At 37.0% G+C, this 22028-nt stretch overlaps 1 protein-coding gene across 3 annotated transcripts in view; it reads left to right on the forward strand.

The window, feature by feature from the left end:
- Positions 1–22028, forward strand: part of SMC6 (structural maintenance of chromosomes 6) — a 78435-nt gene that overhangs the window by 11744 nt on the left and 44663 nt on the right. The window contains exons 4-15 of one of the 3 annotated variants that reach the window (XM_023252082.2): positions 857–962; positions 6856–6992; positions 7621–7682; positions 11531–11626; positions 12582–12683; positions 15521–15640; positions 15743–15841; positions 18630–18776; positions 19045–19133; positions 19313–19477; positions 19820–19998; positions 21078–21282. In XM_023252082.2, the coding sequence (XP_023107850.1) occupies positions 857–962; positions 6856–6992; positions 7621–7682; positions 11531–11626; positions 12582–12683; positions 15521–15640; positions 15743–15841; positions 18630–18776; positions 19045–19133; positions 19313–19477; positions 19820–19998; positions 21078–21282 (1507 nt within the window). Of the gene's footprint in view, positions 1–856; positions 963–5881; positions 5901–6855; positions 6993–7620; positions 7683–11530; positions 11627–12581; positions 12684–15520; positions 15641–15742; positions 15842–18629; positions 18777–19044; positions 19134–19312; positions 19478–19819; positions 19999–21077; positions 21283–22028 lie in introns of those variants that run through there. The other 2 variants (XM_003984487.6, XM_045054910.1) reach the window with 2 other exon arrangements.

Here is a 22028-nt window from a genome sequence, read left to right on the forward strand (position 1 = left end):
AGCCAGTGGTGAATTTTGGTTAATTTAGGGTATGTTGTGGGAAATGATGGGCTGGTAAGAGTTGATTGAATTGGTTGATTGTGGAGTTCAGAAAATGATTGCATATTCTGGGTAATTGTTTAGATATTGAAATTTCAGCTTGTGTTATTTTATATGTTAGAGTCAAAAGAAGTTTACTTTTCAGAAAGTTAGCAAATGAATAATCAAATTAGGAATAAGAGTTGTCAAAATATTACATAGAAACATTTATCTGTATGACTGATGATTTCTTTTCATATTGAAGTTCATTTATTCCTTCAATAAATACCAGAGTGCCTATTATGGGCCACTATTGGCTGTATCACGTTGAATAAAACAGACAACATCCTGTCCCTGTGGGGCTTGCTTGCATTCAGTGGTTGTTAAAAATAGTTTCTGGCTTCTGTGAATTTGTGGAAAAGTAAATCATACCTAAATTAGAATGTGATAAAGATTAGATAAATTCAGTATCTATGTGTAATTAAAAAGATAACCTCATTTAATAGACTGATGGACCAAGATGAAACAATGAGCATTTTAGGTTGGAAAGATATCAACCTTTTTTTTTTTTTTTAATTTTCTTATTAGTGGCAAAAATTTGAGTCCTGAATTATACTAATTTTTTTTCTAATTGCAACAGCTAAATATTTCATGATATATACAATTCTTTTTTTAAGGTTGCTGAAAGAAAATGGTAATCGAAGTGTAACACTTCATTTCAGGGTTAGAACTAATTTACATTTTCATTCAGAAATCTTTTTACATCAAATTGTGGGAGTCAGCCTCTTCTTTTCTCTCTCCTTAATGAATGTGATTTCATCAACACCTGTTTCTGTAGGTGGGAAGAGTGCAGTGCTCACAGCTCTCATAGTTGGTCTTGGCGGAAAAGCAGTCGCTACCAATAGAGGCTCTTCTTTAAAAGGTTTTGTGAAAGACGGACAGAAGTAAGTGTTTGCTTTCTACATGTATTTTCCAGTTCCTTAGTAAGAAGCGGCTGCTTTAGATTCCCAGTTCATGTAAACATGATAGGAAGTGACTTGGCTTCCCAGAACTGAAACGGAAGAGTCCCATCTTTCCATTCCTTTCTTTTCTCCCTGTTGCCAGTATGGCCCACTGTTGCCTGTTCAGCTCTCCAGAAGGAAAGCGCGTGTAAAGTACTGCCATGTGCCTGTCCTCTTACACTCTTGTTTCTATTACCTTTTTGGAAGAAAGAACAAGCAATGATGAATCTATGTACTTCTGTTTATTTTATTTTATTTTACTTTATTTTATTTTTTTTTATTTTATTTTTTTAATGTTTATTCTTTTATTTTGAGGGAGAGAGGAAGTGCACGCAGTTGCACGCACAAGCTGGGGAGGGGCAGAGAGAGGGGGAGAGAGAATCGCAAGCAGGCTCCATGCTGTCAATGCAGAGCCCGGCATGGGGCTCAGTCTCAACCATGAGATCATGACCTGAGCTGAAATCAAGAGTTGGACACTTAACCAGCTGAGCCACCCTGGCGCCCCACTATGTACTTCTACTTAAAGAGATATTTATAAACATTGGAATTTCCTTGCTCTTGATCCAAACCCAGCCTGAACAAGTTCATGTTTGTGTGTTACAGGCAAAAGCAGAGTCAGCAACCAGCCAAGGGTCCCCGCACAAAATTTCTGCCTCCAGTTCACTAAGAATTCCAAAAAAGTATTCTGGTGTCTTTGATTTTCTGTCCTTTACTCAGGTGGTTTGCAAGTGGATTTGATTTGAGGACTACACCCACACGTCTGTTTGTGGTCCATCTTGACTCTTGGAAAATGGTCCTAAAACTGCCTTCATTCACTCTACACCTGTATTTCTTCTTGATATAACTTGCTTTCATGTAACTTCATATAAATTGCCCAATTTGCGTCATCATAGACTTAGGGCCTTTTGCCCATTAGGAGCACTCTTCAGGCTGGTCTCCTTATTCTTCTTATTACTGCCTCGAATAACTCCGAAGGGGTCCTTGCGTCTCCTAAAAACTAGAAGTCCCAAACTATTTAATTAGCAGTGAGATCTTTTTTCTCATATAACAGACTTTCCTTCTGCTCAATGTACTTTCCGTGTAACTTCAATTTTATTACTAAAAAACAGAATAGGGACGGGATGTGAACCAGGATTGCAGTTTTCTCATGTATTTCTCAGAAAGCTGTAGGAATATTAACCCAAGCCAGGGTTCCAAGTGGACTCAGGAGAAGGGAGGTAAAGATACACGGAAAACATTCCCCATGCTGTATGGCCATGGAAAATAACTATTCGGTAACAATTCTCCAGCATATTTTCTGTCTCTTCTTATCTTATTTGGGCTGCAGCTCAGCAAGGTCTTCTCCCCCTTCCATAGTCCCCAACCAAATGATCTCTGAAATAAAAAATTAGCTATTCCAGCCTTTTTAATGGCTCCAGCTTTGTTTCAATTCATTGTACTTAACTATACATTTCTTAGTAGTCTAAACAGTCACCTAGTCTGCCTAGTCAGATAACACATTGATCTTTCAGATAGAAGCTTCAGGAAAAGAAATAATTTTTTTCTGTAGCCCTAATTGTTTTATATCCCAATTAAATAATTTGTTTTTTTGTTTTGTTTTTTTCCATTTGAGAAGTATCTGGACCAAAGCAGAAACTTCTTTCTGAGACTTGTCTTCAGAATACCATTTTTAAAAAGAAAGGAAAAGGCCAGCTTACACAGATCACCAACTTTTAAGGACACAGCTGCCTAGAGGAAATTAATATATTTTAAATAGTTAATAACAGTTAAAAGCCTTAACCTGAGCTCAGTCTCCTTTTTATAGACCTTGACTGAAAAGTAGCTTAAAAACAGCTTTTCCAAACCCACTACTATTTCCCTAGTCATCCCCTTCTGTTTAAAATATTTGATATCTGTGAATCTCTTCATATTTTATAGTCTCTGATTCTGTCATTTTTTACAGATTCACCTCATGGAGCTTTGCAGTTCTAGTCTTAAGTCAGTTTTACATCTAAAATTTGCGTGTCTGCTCCATTTTCCCTGAAGGAAGTCTGTCTGGCACAGGTTTGGGAGAGTCCTCGGGACTCTCCTTCCCCCCATGTCAAACATTACACTCCCCGTTGGTAGCACCTGGGCTCAGTCCTGTCTTGTTTGGGGTTTTAACTCTCCGTAGCAGTCTTGCCTAGTGAGATTTGGAGAAGCCAGAGAACCCTGCCCTGAGACACTCTGCCTGGGGGTCACCTCTCTGTCAGCTACCAGCTCTTTACAGTGGTGGTGAATGAATTCAGCTAATACAACTTCTCCCATGGAAACCTCTGTCAGTGCCCCAAGGTCTCATGACCCTCACTATTCAGGTTCTTTTTGAACATATTTAGTTCACTGTTCCCTCCCTTGGCTTTCTAATACTAGCCCTGGTTGCCTTGGGATCTGAGAGCTGCAGCATTGGGAGTGAGTTATGGAGGGACAAAAACTCTTACTCCTGCTGTACATTGCTGATGTATTTAGTCAAGGCTACAGAACTTAACTGCAGATGAGCTGGCTATTCAGAGACAGCAGATGCATCACATTTTTGTATGGTTCGTGCCTTGTTCGTGCCTATGTTCGTGCTGCTGCCAGGTACCTCTGTGCAGATAGACTTTTCCAGGGTTGAGAAAGAAGCCAAATTCTTTCTGTGGCACTGCTTGTTTGTGATGTCATTCTAAAAGAACTCTTCACTTAAGGATTTCCTGTATTTACAGACGTTGGGCTCCCTGGCTCTTGACCCAAATTGAGAATTAGCCACATCAGTAGCTGAGGAGACAGCAGTTAGTGCCCAGCAAAGGTGTCCCTGTCTCCTGGTACAGTTACTAGGAGGCTTTTCTCTTAAACCTTAATTTTTTGAAAAACTTGCTTTTCTTTATTCAGTTCACATCGCAACAGAATACCAGTGCCTCCGAAGTTCTCACAATACTAAAGGTAGCTATTAAATACATAGAGTAGCTAGGAATGAAAATAATAAAATATATGTTTGCTAATCAAGAGAGATGTTTGATGATTCAGAGAGGAAACGTATATAATCACTTTATTTTTAAAATGTTTTCATGAAGTACATTCACTTAATATAGGTAAACATACAAGTTAATGAAAAAAAAATATTTTTATTCCGTATTGTGGGCAGCTGCCCTTCCCCTATTACGCTTTAGTTAATGGTTTTCAACTTTGTTCATTAGAATCAACTGGAGAGCTTTTAAAAATTCCATTAATTGGGGCACCTAGGTAGCTCAGTAGGTTAAATGTCTGACTTTGGCTCAGGTCATGATCTCGTGGTTTACAAGTTCAAGCTCCATGTCGGGCTCTGTGCTGACAGCTCAGAGCCTGGAGCCTGCTTCAGATTCTCTGTCTCCCTGTCTCTACCTCTCCCCTGCTCATGCTCTGTCTCTGTCTCTCAATAGTAAATGTTAAATTAAAAAAAAACCTCCCATTAATTACAACTTGTCTGGAGTATATCTGTCCTAATTGGGTATTTCTGATTTAAACACACACACACACACACACACACACACACACACACGGGCGCCTGGGCGGCTCAGTTGGTTAAGCATCCAACTCTTGATTTCGACTCAGGTCATGATCTCATGGTCATGAGATCCAGCCCCGCATGGGTGCTGGATGTAGAGTCTGCTTAAGATTCTCTCTCTCTCTGCCCCTCTCCCGCTCATGTGCGCTTGTGCACGCACGCCTTCTCTCTCTCTTTAAAAAAAACAACAACAAAATACACACACCCCAGCCCACTTAGGGTAGCTTTAGAAAACGAGATTTAGGGGTGCCTGGGTGGCTTAGTCAGTTAGGCGTTCGACTCTTGATTTCGACTCTGGTCAAGATTTCACGGTTTGAGTTCAAGTCCTGCATAAGGCTCTGCACTGACAGCACAGAGCCTGTTTAGGATTTCTCTTCCTCTCTCTCTGCCCCTATTCTCTGCTCTCTAGCTCTCTCTGAAAATAAATAAATAAACATTTTTAAAAAAAAGGGAGATTTATTGTAAAAATTCAGGGATTTGTATATTAGAAGCTGCAGGAGTGAAGAAGTATAGTTGGGTCTCATGAGTAACTGGTACTCAGAGACCTCAGAACCAAGGATCTTTTGTCTCTGGGCCTTTCTTTTCTGTGTCTGTGGCTTTTTCTCTATTTTTGTCTCTAGGCCTCTGTCTGCCTCTCCCTTCCTTTGGGTCCATGCGGCAACCCTTCTGTTCCACCTCCCTCACCCCCTTGTATAATGGGCTGTACCGTATTGTGCTCCCTTCCCTCTGTCTCCTTATGACAGGTGTGTGGGTTTGTGAGGAGTGTGTGTTCTCTACCTTACAACTTAGCCAAGTCTTCATTACTCTGTGTCTTTGTGCAGTCATCCAGTCATCCACATCTAACTGTCTTAGTCTTTGGGGCTGTGTACGTTCTCTGTGTCTGATTTACTGCCAATATCTGTGAGTGTGTCTCTTTCACTTGGTCTAGGTGGTTTTCTAAGAGGTTATCTGTTGTGTGCGCTTGCTTCTCTCTGTAGCCTCTGCACATGTTCTGCTTGTTCATCCGAGTATAAAGCCCCAAATTGGTTTCTCTAGTCCTCAGAGGCTTCAGGGAATCACCAGCTCTTAACGTGGTTGTGCCTTCATTTGAGTTTGTTTTTAAAACTTCATTGTGAAATAATTTAGATTTATGGAAGTGTTGTAAAGATAGTACACTTTCCTTTATACCCTTCATCTAATTTCCCTTAATGTTGACATCTCAAGTAACTAAGGTTACTCTTTCTGAGTTCCAATCAGATTTCTATATTTAGCTCCGTCCCTGGAGGGCAGGGTGAGGACTGATCAGGCTACTAAGCCCTGTCTTTCTGCTCAGGCTCTGGTGAAGAAGAGGGTGACTGGAGCAGGAGGTAACAAAACCCTTCAGTATGTCTACTGTAATATCAGTTTACAGTGAAGTTTATCTTGAGTATTTTTTTCTGCATTTCCTGCAGATGGGAACAGTTTGGGAATCTGATTATAAATTCATGAAAACAAGTTCTATTAAAGATTTCATTTAATTACTAGTTAAAGCAGTTTTGCATTAAAGGGCTTTAGCATTTTGGGAGATGTTCACCTGAATCAGAAAAAAATATTGATTGCTTTTACGTTTAAGGAAATTATGAGTGTGTATATAGTAATATACTTCCTTAACACTTTTTTTCTACCAAGTCTTATTTTTAAAAAAAAAAAGTAGAAAAATAAAGATTGATTTTTTTTTCCTGTATAAAAATGTGCATGGCTATAAATGCTCTAAACTTGTTTAAAACTTTAAAAATAATTCCTTTATAATATCAATAGAATTTCAAGAAATTCTGAGCTTCCGTTTACATTTCTTGGTATCAAATACTTTCATTTTTTTATTGCCATACATTTGAAAGATGAAAGTTGCTTCATTTGATTCTAATGTTCTTGGAAGATGTTATTATTTCCCCATAATTGTTACTTCATCATTCTTAAGGGATTGCTGTCAGCATGATGCTTTATTTTATAGTCAGTGTAGTATTCCATGTTGCCTATAAAAGGTGTATAACTTATCTGCATGATTTGAAACAACCAAAATTTTAATGGGTTTTATGTGACCATGGTATTTCTATTATGGATAGAATAGTCAGTATTTCCATAACTCTTATTCTCTCTTTTTTTTTATTAGGCATGATATATTCAGCATTATTCTGTAGTAGCCTATCAGCCATCAACTACTGGTATAAAGCTACTTTTCAAATGAATTAGGCAAATTATTTTGGAGGTTTTGAAAATTCTAGTAACCTAGTATTGAAATTGCACTGTACCTTCATGTGACTTACCTTAACCTTCTTGCTTTAGCTCAGCAGATATCTCAATAACATTAAGGAACAGAGGAGATGATGCCTATAGAGCAAACGTGTACGGTAACTCTATAGTTGTGCAACAACACATCAGCATGGATGGAAGTCGATCTTATAAACTAAAAAGTGAAACAGGTTTGTTATGAATGTCTTTTCATTTCATATAAAATATTAGTAAATGTTCAGTTAAACAGTGAAGTGATTGCTCAGGTATTCATCAAAAGGGCATTTCTTCCTAATTTCTTGAAACCTTTCTCATGTCAGATCATGGGTTGGTTGCATGTATGTGTACATGCACATGTTTATGTACGTACATGTATACACAGAGTTGTTTCATCCCAGGACATTGGACAGCAGAACCATGATTATCAGAGTTTGGGTCCACTTGAAACAGGCTGTGCCATTTCGTCCTCACCCGCAGACCTCCTTTCACCCCTGTAGTTGCTAGTACATGTGGAAAGATGTGGTTCGCAAAAGGTGGGGAAAAGGTTCGCAAAAGGAAGAGGGGGCAAAGAGGCAGGTGAGAAGGAAGAGCAAGCGTTTAGCTAATGGGAAGAAGAGAAGCACCGTCATGGTGTCTGCGCTTCTTCCTCTGTGTGCTTGGGTCATGATTACCGTAGTGGCCAGCTCTCTCAGATGTGTGCGTATTCTTGATGACATCACAAAAATAATAATGCTTATATTGGTAAATAATTGCTTCATTTTTCTCTGTATTTTTGCCCTAAAAACAGTCTGGTCATTTGTATGTGTTTCTCTTAACCAGGCACCGTGGTTTCTACTAGAAAAGAAGAGCTGATTGCAATTCTTGATCATTTTAACATACAGGTAATTGCTAAATCTGCATTCCTGATTGATACATCTGGTCACTTTTTCATAAGCTATCATTTGCAATGTCGAAAGAATTCAGATGGGCTCATATGAGTAAATTGACCACAGGAGGAACATGTACAACTATTGTTAGCGACATTGCTTAAAATTTGCGAATTCAGCAGGAGTTTTCAATGCCTAATATCACACTCGTATTTTGACAGAGCAGTCAAGAACATGTAGTCTGCACCAGTATGGGATAGAACTGATGTTCATAAAAGCTATACAGTTTCTTTGCTTTCTGTTGCCCTAGGCTCCCTAAGCTCAGTTGCTAAGTCATTATAGAAAGGAAATTTATTCCAAAAAAATAAAGCATTTCTTTATGTATTTGGAGGTCTTGATCATAACTGCAGGAGGTGTGTCAAGTCCTTTCTGCTAAGATAACTTTGAGTAATTAGAAATAGAGCATGTAGTCTTATGATGTGAGCACTGGAATTGTCCTGGGCGGTCATCTGATTCACCTATATTTTGTAGGTGAGGAAGGAGCTAGAAAAAGTAAATGTACACCTACAGTTGTCTAGGCATGCTTGCTGGTAGAGCCTGGATTGGGATCCAGGCATCCCTGTTACATTCTGATGTACTACCCTGCCTTATTCCGGGACGAAGAACACCAAGACTAGTCACCAAGGGAAAAGAACAATTACAAGTCTAGGTATCTTTGCCAGTTTGGTTCAGAACAAAGCTATCCAGAAAAACTTTCTGTGATGGTAGAAATATTCTGTATTACGCTATTCAGTGGGGTAGCCACTGGCATCTTGCTCTTGAGCACCTGAAATGTGCGACTGAGAAATTGAGTGTTTGATTTTATTTAATTTACTTAAGTGTAAAAACTCCATGTGGGTAGTGGCTTCTATGTCAGGCAACAGAAATTTAGAAAAATACTTATTAAAATCTGAAGAAAAGCAGACACATCAAATAAATTTGAGGCTAGAATGCAGGACAATTTTAAACAAAATCAGGAAAAACCAAATGTATATGGAATCATAGATGTTTGGGAGGATCTTGGAGGGCATCCAGTAGATTTCTCACACTCCGTACTTACCCTGTGTGGAATCCTTCACTCTTCAGCAACTACTTCTAAGTGGATTGTGATGGAGGAATCACTTCTGCCTGAGGCTTCTGATTCCTTCTGTGGACAACTCTATTTATCAGAAAGAAAAATTATGGAAAAGTTGAATTAAGCCTGTTCTCTAAGTTCCCGCTTCCTTGAGGAATGTAAAAACATGTTTATTTCTTTTGAAATATGTAAAGATTGTTACAACTCTTCTAGTCCTCTTCTAGTATGATGCAGTTGCTAAAGGTTCATTTATCAAAATATAGAAGGTCTAGAGCTGCACTTACCTGTATAATAACCATAGCTACGTGCGGGTATTAAGCACTTGAAATGTAGGTAGTCCAAATTGTGATGTACTATAGTGTGAGATACATATGAGATTTTGAAGAGTTACTGCAAAGGAATAATTCAATTTTTATGTAGGTTATATGTTAATTGATATTTTAGACTAGAAATATATTAAAATTGATTTTCCCTGTTTATTAATATCGCCACTAGCAAATTTAAAATTATCTGTGTGATTTGCATTATGTATCTATTAGACATTGGTGGCCTAGAATAACCAAGTGGGAGGAGAATATTTATTGTCTTTAAGTATCTGATTATTTTGTCCCCTGTGCCTATTCTTCTTATCCTTTCTCTGAAGTTTACCCGTTTGTGCTTGTCTTTTGCTTGTTCTAGAGTCTCGACAGGTAAAGCTACAAGGTTCTTACATAATCCCTAGAGTAGGGTAGGAACTAGGAATCCCATTTCAAAAACAATCAAAAAGTTGTAGACAAAAGAATATAAGTTTTGGTGAAGTTAACTGATTCAAAGTTGGTTAAAATGTCTTGTCATTAAAGACTAGAACATTAGGTCTTGTTTTTAAGAAGTCAAATGGAATGTGAAATGAAGATATAGGGCAAGCTTTGTAAAAAATATGTGGCAGTCTGTGTGTGGCCTACCTATATAATAGTAGTGATAAAAATAATAAAAAGTGGCATGTAGAAGTTTGTTTTTTGTTTTTTTTAATTTGAGAGAGAGAGAAAGTGGAGAAAGGGCAGAAGGAGAGAGAGAATCTTAAGCAGGCTTCATGCCCTGTGTGGAGCCCAGTGCGGGGCTCAATCTCACCACCCTGAGATCATGACTTTGGCTGAAATCAAGAGTCAGACACTTAACCAACTGAGCCACCCAGGCACCCCTGTAGAGGTTTCTTTATAACTGCATAAATGGTTTTGTTATCTTAGAAGACCCCAAATTTTACAGATGGTAAAATGAAGGAGTTTAAAATTTTTTTCATTTATACTGGTCCTACATATTCCATAACTTTCAAACCGTATTATTTTCTAGTATGTAAATTATTTTCTTATTAATGCCAAAGACATAAATGAGTAATGACCTTGAATTTTTCTGAAGCAAGTTATATGTTTTTTAAACTTTTTCACCTGTACTTTGATGAGTTACTGTACTTTACTGTTACTTTAACTATACTTTAACTTGCTAGTTACAGATAGTTTAATTCAAGCAATAGCTTATTTTAAACATTTTTTTTTTTCAACGTTTATTTATTTTTGGGACAGAGAGAGACAGAGCATGAACGGGGGAGGGGCAGAGAGAGAGGGAGACACAGAATCGGAAACAGGCTCCAGGCTCTGAGCCATCAGCCCAGAGCCTGACGCGGGGCTCGAACTCCCGGACTGTGAGATCGTGACCTGGCTGAAGTCGGACGCTTAACCGACTGCGCCACCCAGGCGCCCCATCAATAGCTTATTTAAATGACTCCTCCTCCAAAAGGTAGAAATAACTCCAGCATTTCAATTTATTTTATAATATCTTCATGAAGAAATAACAAATCTGAAAGAAAAATAATCACTACTTGTCATCATAATTCCTATTAGAAATAACCAAGTTGGGAGCTGCCTGGGTGGCTCAGTCGGTTAAGCAGCCAGCTCTTCATTTTGGCTCAGGTCATGATCTCACCGTTTGTGAGATTGAGCCCTGCGTCAGGTTCTGTATTATACTTGAGATTCTCGGGGTGCCCGGGTGGCTCAGTCGGTTAAGCGTCTGACTTCGGCTCAGGTCATGATCTCACAGTTCGTGAGTTCGAGCCCCGCGTCAGGCTCTGTGCTGACAGCTCAGAGCCTGGAGCCCATTTCAGATTCTGTGTCTCCCTCTCTCTCTGCCCCAACCTTGTTCATGCTCTGTCTCTCTGTCTCAAAAATAGATAAACGTTATACTTGAGATTCTCTTGCTACTTGGGATTCTCTCTCTCTCCTCTCTCCCTGCCTCTCCCACTGTGTTCTTGCTCTCTCTCTCAAAATAAACATTAAGAAATAACAAAGTTGGACCTTTTGTATTTAGTTGGAGAAACTAACTTGCCCAGGGCAACATAGGGGGTGAGAGACAAGAACCCAAGTCAGCTGAGAGCTTTATTCACTGTTGTCTGATTGTTAACCAGTAGCATAGGAGTGATATTCTATAAAACAGGTGAAAGAAGTAACAACTTTCTAATAAAAATACTTCTTCAGAGATTTCTTGTGCCCTCATATAGTGGCAGAAAAATTTTGACTATGCTATTTATTTTAGTATCATGAAATATTGAAATATTTTCCCTACATTAATAACAAACATTTTTTCTTTGTGTATTTACCCTAATACCCTAACCTTAGCCTTCTTGATGACGCCATGGGTGAATTGTATTCTGTATTTCAGTCGGTTTATCTAAAGTCGTTAAAATGAAATAATTAGAAATAATCTTTCTTATTTATTTCAGGTGGATAATCCAGTTTCCGTTTTAACACAAGAGATGAGCAAGCAGTTCTTGCAGTCTAAAAATGAGGGAGACAAATACAAAGTAAGGAACACCAAAGTAAATATGAATTTATCAAAAAAGAATATATTTCTAGATTAAGCATATATACTGAATATTACTTTTGCTCATGTTATAAATACTGAGTTTTTAAAAAATGTTTATTTATTCTGAGAGAGAAAGAGAATGATCAGGGATGGGGGAGAGAGAGAGAGAGAGAGAGAGAAAGAAAGAAAATCCCAAGCAGGCCTAGCACTGTCAGTGCAGAGCCTGGTGCAGAGCTCGAACCCAAGAGCCATGAGATCATGGCCTGAGAGGAAATCCAGAGTCAGAAGCTTAACCGACTGAGCCACCTAAGGGTCCCTTGAGTTTTGTTTTGTTTGTTTTTTTTTTAAAGCCATTGATTTATAGTAATAGTGTAGGGCTAATTTAGGAAAGTTCTAAGTAGGTATGATAGAAATGTAATTTTCATGGTAAATTCTTGCTTTCACTCTTTGGCTCTGAATTCTGAAAGAGAACGGATTATTCTAAAATTAATCTTTAAGAAAATTAAAAGGAATGATTGGTCATGCATAACAACCTTTAAACCTTAAATTATAAAGTTAGCAAAGTATTTGACTTCTACTAAAACTTATGCTGTAACTTTTGAATGGATTTCACTATTTCCTTTTCTAAAAATTTAAGATGTGTAACGATCAAGGATATGGATGTTTTCTCTTTTTTTCATACTTGCTTAAAGAATGAAAGAATAGTGAACGTGAGTTTTTAAGATGGTATTATTATCACACCAAAAGTGTTTTCTTACATAGGCTTTTAAGAGTTCTTTCAAGTAAATGTGTAGATGTGAACAGAGTAAGTGAAATAAATTTGGGGTCTGAAAACATGTTCTTTTGTGTATATGTTTACTTGCTCAAGATTGTTTTTAGTGTCTTTTTACATAATTAGTCCACAATTTTTTTTCGTACAGTTCATGGAAGTTTACAGACTCCTAATTGTGTTTTCCTTATTGATACAGTTCTTTATGAAAGCAACCCAACTTGAGCAGATGAAGGAAGATTATTCGTACATTATGGAAACAAAAGAAAGAACAAAGGAGCAGATAAATCAAGGAGAAGAGGTTTGTAAACACTTGATGCAAATATTTTTGAGGTCAAATTATATAAGATAAATGGTACTGTAAAATTATATGCTTATATATAAATACGTAGCTATAGAAAACTAATAGCACTTTCATGGTACTCTATGAAATATACGAAGGGTGGTTTTTATATTCAGGGTATTTCATTAGCCTTTACTTTGTTATGTAATAATGGGCATGTACACATTTTCCTCTGTTAAGTTATAAACTAGAGGACAGGGCAATATTTTACATACTTATGCCTGGATATATGACTTACTGGTTCTACAATAAGGTATCACTAATTCTCACTATAAGTCGTTTGAAAACTGTGGTATTTCTTATGATGGCAAAAGAAGCACAAGCCTCAAGCTGATATTAAACGTATTAAATGCACATGTAATTATATATGGTAGATAAGTATTTCATCACACTGGTAAATTGTTAACATTCATTAAGCACTGATAGCTTGGTGGCAACTGTCACATCTGAACTTGCCAGGTTAGCAGCTGTGCATATCTATGTGAATTTGAAATTACTCAAGCCAGCGTGACTTACTTAAATTTGTTTTTACATCTGCTGTATTTTGTTTTTATACTTTCTTCTTCAGATTCCTGAAGATCCAACCTTCTGTCTGATTATCAGAGACCTCAAAGTCATAAGGCTTACGTTTGAGCCTTTCGTCCAGTACATTAAGTCCACCAATTTTTGTGTGATTCTGTATCTTATTCTTTTGTTAGTCAGTTTCATACAACCAGTTCAGCTTTCAGCTGTTTCTTAGCTTGTGCTTTTGACACAGAATTGTACTAATGATTGACCCAGGTCACCTTTAGTTAGATGTCACACTGGCCCTTTTACTTCAAGTTTTCAGGATTGCATATGTAAAATTAGGTCTGTGGTTGTATGAAAACTTAAAAAGCAAGGATGGGTATATTTATTTTTATTCCCCACATTGTCCCTTTAAACCCCAGGTATGTGGTAGTGTACAAGGAGGCACTGTAAACCACAGAATTAATATAGCACACTTTCTTGGAGTATCAGTGTTATCGGGGAAAGGAAATATTTGCATATTCAGAAAAAAGTAAAGGTATATGTTACATTTATTATTTTTAAAATAATAAGTCAGGACTTTGAAGAAATTTGTTTGCTTTACAGTGGGGGGGGGGTTAAACACCCACTCTCTCCATGGTATACTTTGTTATCAACTAGTAAAGATATTTTAATTATGAAGTTAAAGAAGCACTTCCCTATATCACGTAGCAGAGTTCCGTATGTATAATGTGCACTTAATAAGAACTTTTTTCTAATTAATTAATTAAATATTAATTAAATATCCTGTATTCTTAAACTCTGGATTTAAATAGCCAAATCTATAGGAAGAACTTTATATTCTCAAAATAAACTCCGAATTTGAATAACTAAATCTATAGGAAACAGTATGTGAAGGTTAGAAACTAGAAAGCATTCGGCCAGCAAATAATAAGTTCCACTGTGTGCCTCCTGGCATTGTGCTTTGTCCGTGGCCATAAACAGCCAATATATACCAGGGCTTGAGGCCTCGTGGGGTCATAGACCTAACTACTCAGCAGGAACCAGATGGTAAATAACTGAGTATGGTGGTCACTACTAAAGGACTTATTTGTGACTGGGTTTGTGCAAAAGCACTTAATAGGGTATTAGTGCTGGGGTGTAGAGACTCGGGAAGGGTGGATTTGTTAAGGCTTATGTCTAAGATGAGAAATGAAGGATGAACAGTGCCAGGAGAGGGATGGTGAGAGGAGGGAAGCAGTCTCCAAGAAATAAAAATGATAGTGGAAGGGAGTCAGTGAAGAGGATAAAGTGGAAACAAAGATGAAAAGATGGGATGAGAAATGAAGTAATTTAGACCTCCCAAGAAGGCAGAAGCAAGTGGTCGCATCCAAAAGGTATAGATAGGGGGTATAGCTCAGGGGTAGAGCATTTGACTGCAAAAGGTATAGGTAGATGGGGACTGGACTCCAGTGTAATGAAGCCCCCTCCTCTTCAGTGTAAGGAAGCTGTGACTGCGTTAGGTTTGTAGATAAGGCTATTGGAAGTTGGAGTTTCCATCTGATGGCCACTAAATTCCCTGAGGTAGGAGGCAGGGAGAATCAGTGAGAATTAGCGCAGGGGCGTGTGTGTGAGGTGTGAAGAGAGTGATAATGGATTGAAATAATCCTGGAAATTGGGAAAGTGACTTGTAGGGACACCCTTGTGTATCTACAGCGTGAGGCCCTGGTTGAAGATGGTCAGCACCAGTGAATGGGAGAGGCCATCTATCTACCCTGGTGTACAGAATATGAAGTCTAGGAGCTACTTCAGAAGCTGTTCTAATGTCACTCTGTCTGATATTTAATGATTTTATTTACTGTTAAGCGAGACTTTAGATTTTAAAAATTGTAGCTTACTTAGCTTTTAGGAATAAATGTCTTCTACATCTTCCATTATCTTTGGAAAGGGTGCTGGGTGTACTTTGCCCAGAAGAACAGACCATTCCATCTCTCAGATATGGTGTCAAGAGAAGCGGGAAACTGAGTTTTGTGATTTGTCTGCACTTGTGAGGTCTTAAACCCTTTGTTCCTTTGATCATCATTAGAATAGTATTTGGCCATTTTTATAGTGCAGAAATTAAGAAAATAGTTGTACCTCGTCAAAGCATATCAAAGAACCAAAAGTATTTTTATTTTCATCTTAAAAGAAGACATTTCTTTGCATATCTTTTTTAATACCATTAAGGCAGTACACTTAAAAGAAATACATTTGTAAAATGTGTCTTTCTAATATCAGTAAGAAATATTTCCTTTTTTTCTTTTTTTAAGCGACTTATTGAACTAAAACGCCAGTGTTTGGAAAAAGAAGAACGTTTTCAAAGTATTGCTGGCTTAAGTACAATGAAGACTAATTTAGAATATTTGAAACATGAAATGGCTTGGGCAGTGGTAATTTTTACTTAATTACTTATTCACTTATACTTTTAATATGCAGAATATGTTTGGTTACAGTTAGTCTTCTACATGATTTACTGTGTAATTTCTTTGTAGGTCAATGAAATTGAAAAGCAACTGAATGCTATCAGAGATAATATCAAAATCGGAGAAGATCGTGCTGCTAGACTTGACAGGAAGATGGAAGAACAGCAGGTAATTGTAGTTTTTCTAATACAGATTTGGTAGTTTAATCATACAAGATTACTCATATTAGACTATTTTAAAAGACTTAACAAAAGTAGAAGTGTCAACCTATATATCTGTCTGTGTGTGAATTTATTACCTAATTTATTAGGTGAATCTGACCTAAACTTTTGTTCAAGGACTATTGTGGCAACTCTCTTTTTTAAAAGAGTGTTGTATTTGGACATGATCAGCCAGTTGAGCCCAGTGATGTCGCACTCTGAACTCATGCTTGCAGACAATGGTACTTTGTTACCAACTAGAGATGCTACAGCCTGAAGCTTTTACTCTGGGTTCATTAGCAGTGGCAACATAAGAAGTCTTGAGGTGCTAGGATAATAGTGAATTAGAATAGCATTAAAGTTAAGTATCATGAAGTGTAACAATTCAAAACTGAACACAATACCCAGAGACTGCTACCATAACTTACAGGGAACTGAAGTTTAGGGCCCAGAACCATCAGAGGATTCCATGTAGGTAGAACACATGTGGGACAGGTTGTTAGGTCTATGAAGTTAATTTCAAGCCGAGCTCTAAGAGCCCAGGTGGAAACTATGCTATTTATGTAAGATTCAAGAAAAACCACAAGTCTTCCACTTGGGCCTAGAGGTAGAAGTTGGTTGAATGGTAAATAAAAGCAGTAATTCTCTGTTGGGGGTGTGCATGTAGACCTTTTACCATATAGCAGATCCACTCTTTATACTTGTCTTTCTGTTCTTTTTTTTAAACAGCTTTATTAAGATATAATTTATATACCATACAATTCACACATTAAAAATTTACACTTGAGTGGTTTCTTAGTCTTTTCCCAAGGGTATGTAGCCAGCAGTGCAGAATTCCTCACATTGTCATGCCAGAAGTAGAAGTCCTAGCCTTTTCTTTTTTATAGAAGCCCCATCTGCTCAGTGTGGCTGGCCTAACCTCATAGTATTTTGTTCTACTTACGAATTTTTGGCCCCCAAGCTTAGTTTGTAGTATAGGACGTAATATCCCCCACCTTGCTTTTTCCTGTCTCTCCTCCAAGTATGCAGATATGTTTTTCCGTTTTAAGAATTATGACATTAATCCATCAAAACAGAGATAAATATGTAAAAATAACAGAAATAAGCTGAATTTCGTACTCCCTCTTCAGGTAGTAAATGGAAGTTCAACCCACCTACTTTTCTTACCTTGGATTTTCATTTCTGCAAGAATATTCTAGAATTATTTTACCAGATTTTCCTCATCCTCACTTCTTAGCTTATCATAGTGGAGGACTTTAGGTTACTTTTCTCTTTAGATAATCTCCAATCTGAAAATGGAATCCAAGGGTGCCTGGCTGGTTCAGTAGGTAGAGCATGCAACTCTTGATCTCGGGGTTGCAAGTTTGAGCCCCACATTGGGTGTAGAGATTACTTCAAAATAAAATCTTTAAAGAAATAAAAGTAAAAATAATAAAATAAAAATGGAATCTAGTCTGAGTAATAGATGTTCACCTTTTTTCAAATGGGAAAAGGAGGATCTTGAGGCTTCATTATACTTCAGTTCTATAGGCGTTTGTCCCACTTAAGCATTTGGGCACTTTCTGGAGGGTAAGAACAATCTTATTTTATAATTGTATCCTTCCCACCATGTCTTACACAAAACCTCTCGTGTAGTGTATGCATGGTCATAGATTATAGAATAACTATTGAATGGGAGGATTGCAAAGAAATAGTGTCTACTATACTATCTGGCTCTTGCTGGAAAAAGTTTGCTGATCCCTGATCTAATAGTTCTCTTATTTGTCCCTTCTAATCCATTCCTTTTGTCAGTGCCCTGCTTTGGTTTCTCATTCCTTTTTGCTTTGGAATATTAACTCCTTACTGATGTTGTTTCCTGTAATTTTCCCTTCACCCTGCATGTGCTTTCAGAGTGATCTAACATACAGATTTGGTTAATGTCTTCTGTCCCTGTTGTCTGGAGGGTTAAGTTGTAAGCTGATCGTTAGGAATTCACACTCTTTGACCGTTCAGGCTCAGCTCTCACCACTACGTTCTTAGTTTAAATATTTTCATTTCCCAAAGTAGGACTAGTGCCTTTCTACACGCTTTTCCATCTGCCTCTAACACCTTTCCCCAACTTTTCTCCAGGGACATTTTGATTAATCTTTCAGTCTCAGCTCAGATGCTACTTCTGCTTTGAAGGCATTCTTGACTTTTTCTGGCAGACCTCTAGGTTCTTTCTCTGTGCTTCCACAGTTCTAAATAGATATAGCCTACTTAAGCTTTATTGCGTCCAAACTGTATGATCAATTTCCATGTCTGTTCTCTGATAAATTGTGCCTCTCTCCCATTTATTGTGTTACCTGAAGACCATTGTTACTGTATCTTTGTATCCCCAGAAGATAGTACTTTTGTTGGATAAAGAAATGTGGAATTAAAATTATATTTTAGAGGGCACCTGGGTGGCTCAGTTGGTTGAGGATCCAACTCTTGCTTTTGACTCTGTGGGATCAAGCCCCGTGTCAAGTTCCATGCTGAGCATTAGATCTCTCTGTCTTCCTCTGACCCTCGCCTCCTCTCACACGCTCCCTCTCTCTCTCTCTCTCTCTCTCTCTCAAATAAAAAAATTATATTCTAGTATTTTATATAATTATGTTTGCTTACCTGATGTCTTGAGATTATTTAGTCAGAGTGAAACCAAGTTTATTACTGGATGTGAACTATATATAACTTAAAATTTTTTTCTGTTTATTGAAGAAAATTAAAATACACTCCAAAATGTTATTTTCTTAAAGGTTAGACTTAATGAGGCAGAAAAAAAATACAAAGATATTCAAGATAAACTAGAAAAGATTAGTCAAGAGACAAATGCACGGGCACCAGAATGTATGGCACTGAAAACAGATGTTACGGCTAAGAAAAGGACCTATAACGAAGCTGAGGTGAGAGAAATTTTCCAGCCTGAAATATTAAATACTATGTATCAAATACAAATACTATTCACTCACTTTTAAAAGGAGGGGTTTTATAATTAAGATCTGTGTTGCTTACAGATTTTAAAAAATGTAAGTTTCATGTGGCCATTTATGTACTTTGTTTTAAAAATATATTTCTGCATATATTTAGCCTCTGATTTGAAGATTTGGCAAAAGTTGATTTGAATAGGATATATATATTTATTTTATCAAAGTATGTCTTATTTTTTGTTAGGTTTTATATAACCGTTCTCTAAATGAGTATAGAGCATTAATGAAAGATGATGAACAGCTTTGCAAAAGAATTGAAGAACTAAAGAAAAGGTAAGATGGTTACTTTGCATTGCGCATGATTACCTCATTTTATACAGCAGTGCCCTCAGTGAAATGGAGTATCAGATTTTCCGTACTATTTCTAAAGGAATTTTATTACATTGCTTTGTGGTTTTCTAAACATTCAAGTTTTCATATAACATTTTCTATTTTGGATTATTTACTGTTAGTACCGATCAATCTTTGGAACCTGAACGATTGGAAAGGCAAAAAAAAATATCTTGGTTAAAAGAGAGAGTAAAGGCCTTGCAGGATCAGGAAAGTTCAATCAATCAAGAGATTGAACAGTTTCAGCAAGCCATAGAAAAGGACAAAGAAGAACGGGTGAGAATTAAGTAAGTTTCAATATCCTTAGGATGATTATTTTTAATCACTTGAAAATCATGTAGTTTGGTGTTTATGAAGACAGAAAACATGTTTCATTGTTGGTTCATGTACTGAATAAGGTGTGTGTGTGTGTGTGTGTGTGTATGTGTGTGTGTGTGTGTGTGTATGTGAAGTTTTGACGACTTGTGATGATTTTTCTACAGTAACACAGTCATTTTCAAATAAATCTGCCTTTAGTCTTTTGGGTAGCTGGGTCATTCACTGGTAGGCAGGTGTTAGGGGGGAAAGGCTGGATATTCCTGTATGATTGTAGCACATATTTCTTCTGGTTTTTTGCTTTTATTTTGTAGGCGAGAAGAACTAGATGTGAAGCATATACTGAGCTATAATCAGAGGCAACTGAAAGAACTGAAAGATAGTAAAACCGATCGACTGAAAAGATTTGGGCCTCATGTGCCAGCTCTTCTTGAAGCAATAGATGACGCCTATAGGCGTGGGCGTTTTACCTGTAAACCCATAGGCCCTTTAGGTATTTGTCACCATTTGGTCAGGACACAAGGAACATTAGAAATAAGGTTTTATTTTCAGGAAAGGTTCTCTTGAATCTAGTTTTAAAAGTGTTATCAAAGGGCTATGTAATTATATGTGGATTTTAATTGTATATATTTTAAGAAATAATAACAAAAATCACTTTAAACTTTATAATTTTCCTTTTGTATCTTTAAAGCATAAAATAGCCAAAAGCAAGATAACTTAGGAAAAGTAACTATAGAGTTGAATAATCTGATTCAGATTTTTTTCCTGAATGAATGAATAAATGAGTTAACTAATTTGAATATAATTGATTAGTTGGAAAATCCAGTGACATCAAGGTAGAAGAATTCTCACCACCTGAATTTTGTGTAACTTTTATACAATGATTTATCTTTTCTTAGTTTCTATTTAGGATTGTTTCTAAGTCCTTTTTCAACTGGAAAACCTGGGTTTATTTCATTATCCCCATATATACAAAAGATTAAAAATATATACATGTCTTTTGAGTTCTCCTGAGAAATTATCTCTAATTCTGTAATATCATTAGGGGAAAATGATGCTGTAAAGATAAATGTATATGTTTTATTACTAAATATATTTACTATGGAAATGTGGCATTACATACTATATTATGGTGATGTCTCTTCATGTAAATGATAAGTACCTCTGTACCAGGATCTGTTTCAATGGATGAGGCATTTCTTCTCTGTTTTTAAATCCCAATGTTAATCAGTTTTACAGAAAATAATAAAGGATCTGTATGTAAACCTTTTGGTTTGATATTCAAAATGCCATTCAGAGGCTGGAATAGTATCTGATTACATAGAAAGGCCTCTGCTGATTTACATTGGAATGAGTGGAACAGTTCTTTTCATAGGATTTGATGAGTTGTCTTTCCAGTGTATCCAACGGATAAGTGGGGATTTCCCATTTAGTTAAGAGAAGATCTGTAATGTCATCTATACTTTATATGAAAATATTTTGAAGTCAATTATAAACTGTTATAAAAAGATAGTTACATTAAAATTTCAAAGTAAGGATTTATGGGCCTTTTAATAATTTTCTCACTTTTAGGAGCTTGCATTCATCTTCGGGACCCTGAGCTTGCTTTGGCTATCGAATCTTGCTTAAAGGGACTTCTGCAAGCCTATTGTTGCCATAACCATGCTGATGAAAGAGTCCTTCAGGCACTGATGGAAAAGTTTTATTCACGAGGGACCTCACGGCCACAGATAATAGTTTCTGAGTTTCGGAATGAGATGTACGATGTAAGACACAGGTAAGGTATCACTAGTTAAGTGCCATTTCTGGAATTGCTTAATCATGTCCAAGATCAGAAAGAATTAAAAAAATTTTATGTTAACCAAATATGTAGTACTGACTTAATGAAATTTCATCAAGCCGCTTCTTTAATTTCAGCCTAGGCACTGGAGATGCATAGGTAAATAAGACCTGCTCCCTGGCCTTGAGCTCCTTACACGAGGTGTGTTGTGGGAGCCAGAACAGGGAGAGAGATGCAGTGTGGCATAGAACCAATGCTGAGGGAAGTGATACAGACCTAGGCAAATTAAGGGGTATGTGGGGGGTGTACTAACAAAGAGCTTTGACACTCATTACTCAACGGTTCAACTCTCAAGGTGCTTTGCAGATCTCTTAAAGAACCATAGTTGTTTTCTTTGATGACCGTAATAAACCTCAAGGGCCTAGTACCCAAACTGGCCTCTTTGCTAACTGCTGACTAGCTACTCACTTTACTTTTAAATATAATACATATTTTCTAATTTAATCTTCAGCTTTGATAAAATTAGATCACAAAATGTAGATGTAGTTCAGATGAGAAAGTAATTACACGTTAGATGTTAGTAGCTAGATTAGGGAAGAAATTCGAGAAAAGAGGACAAATGATTAGTCTCCTGAACTGATGAGTTTGTCTAGTGACAGACAAGGGTTAATTGCTTTGTGGGCAAATAGAATTCTATGTGCAAAACGTATGGTGGCACGGCATCATAAATTATTCTGCAAAAA

This window comes from Felis catus, chromosome A3 (assembly GCF_018350175.1).
Source record: "Felis catus isolate Fca126 chromosome A3, F.catus_Fca126_mat1.0, whole genome shotgun sequence".
Taxonomy (NCBI): domain Eukaryota; kingdom Metazoa; phylum Chordata; class Mammalia; order Carnivora; family Felidae; genus Felis; species Felis catus.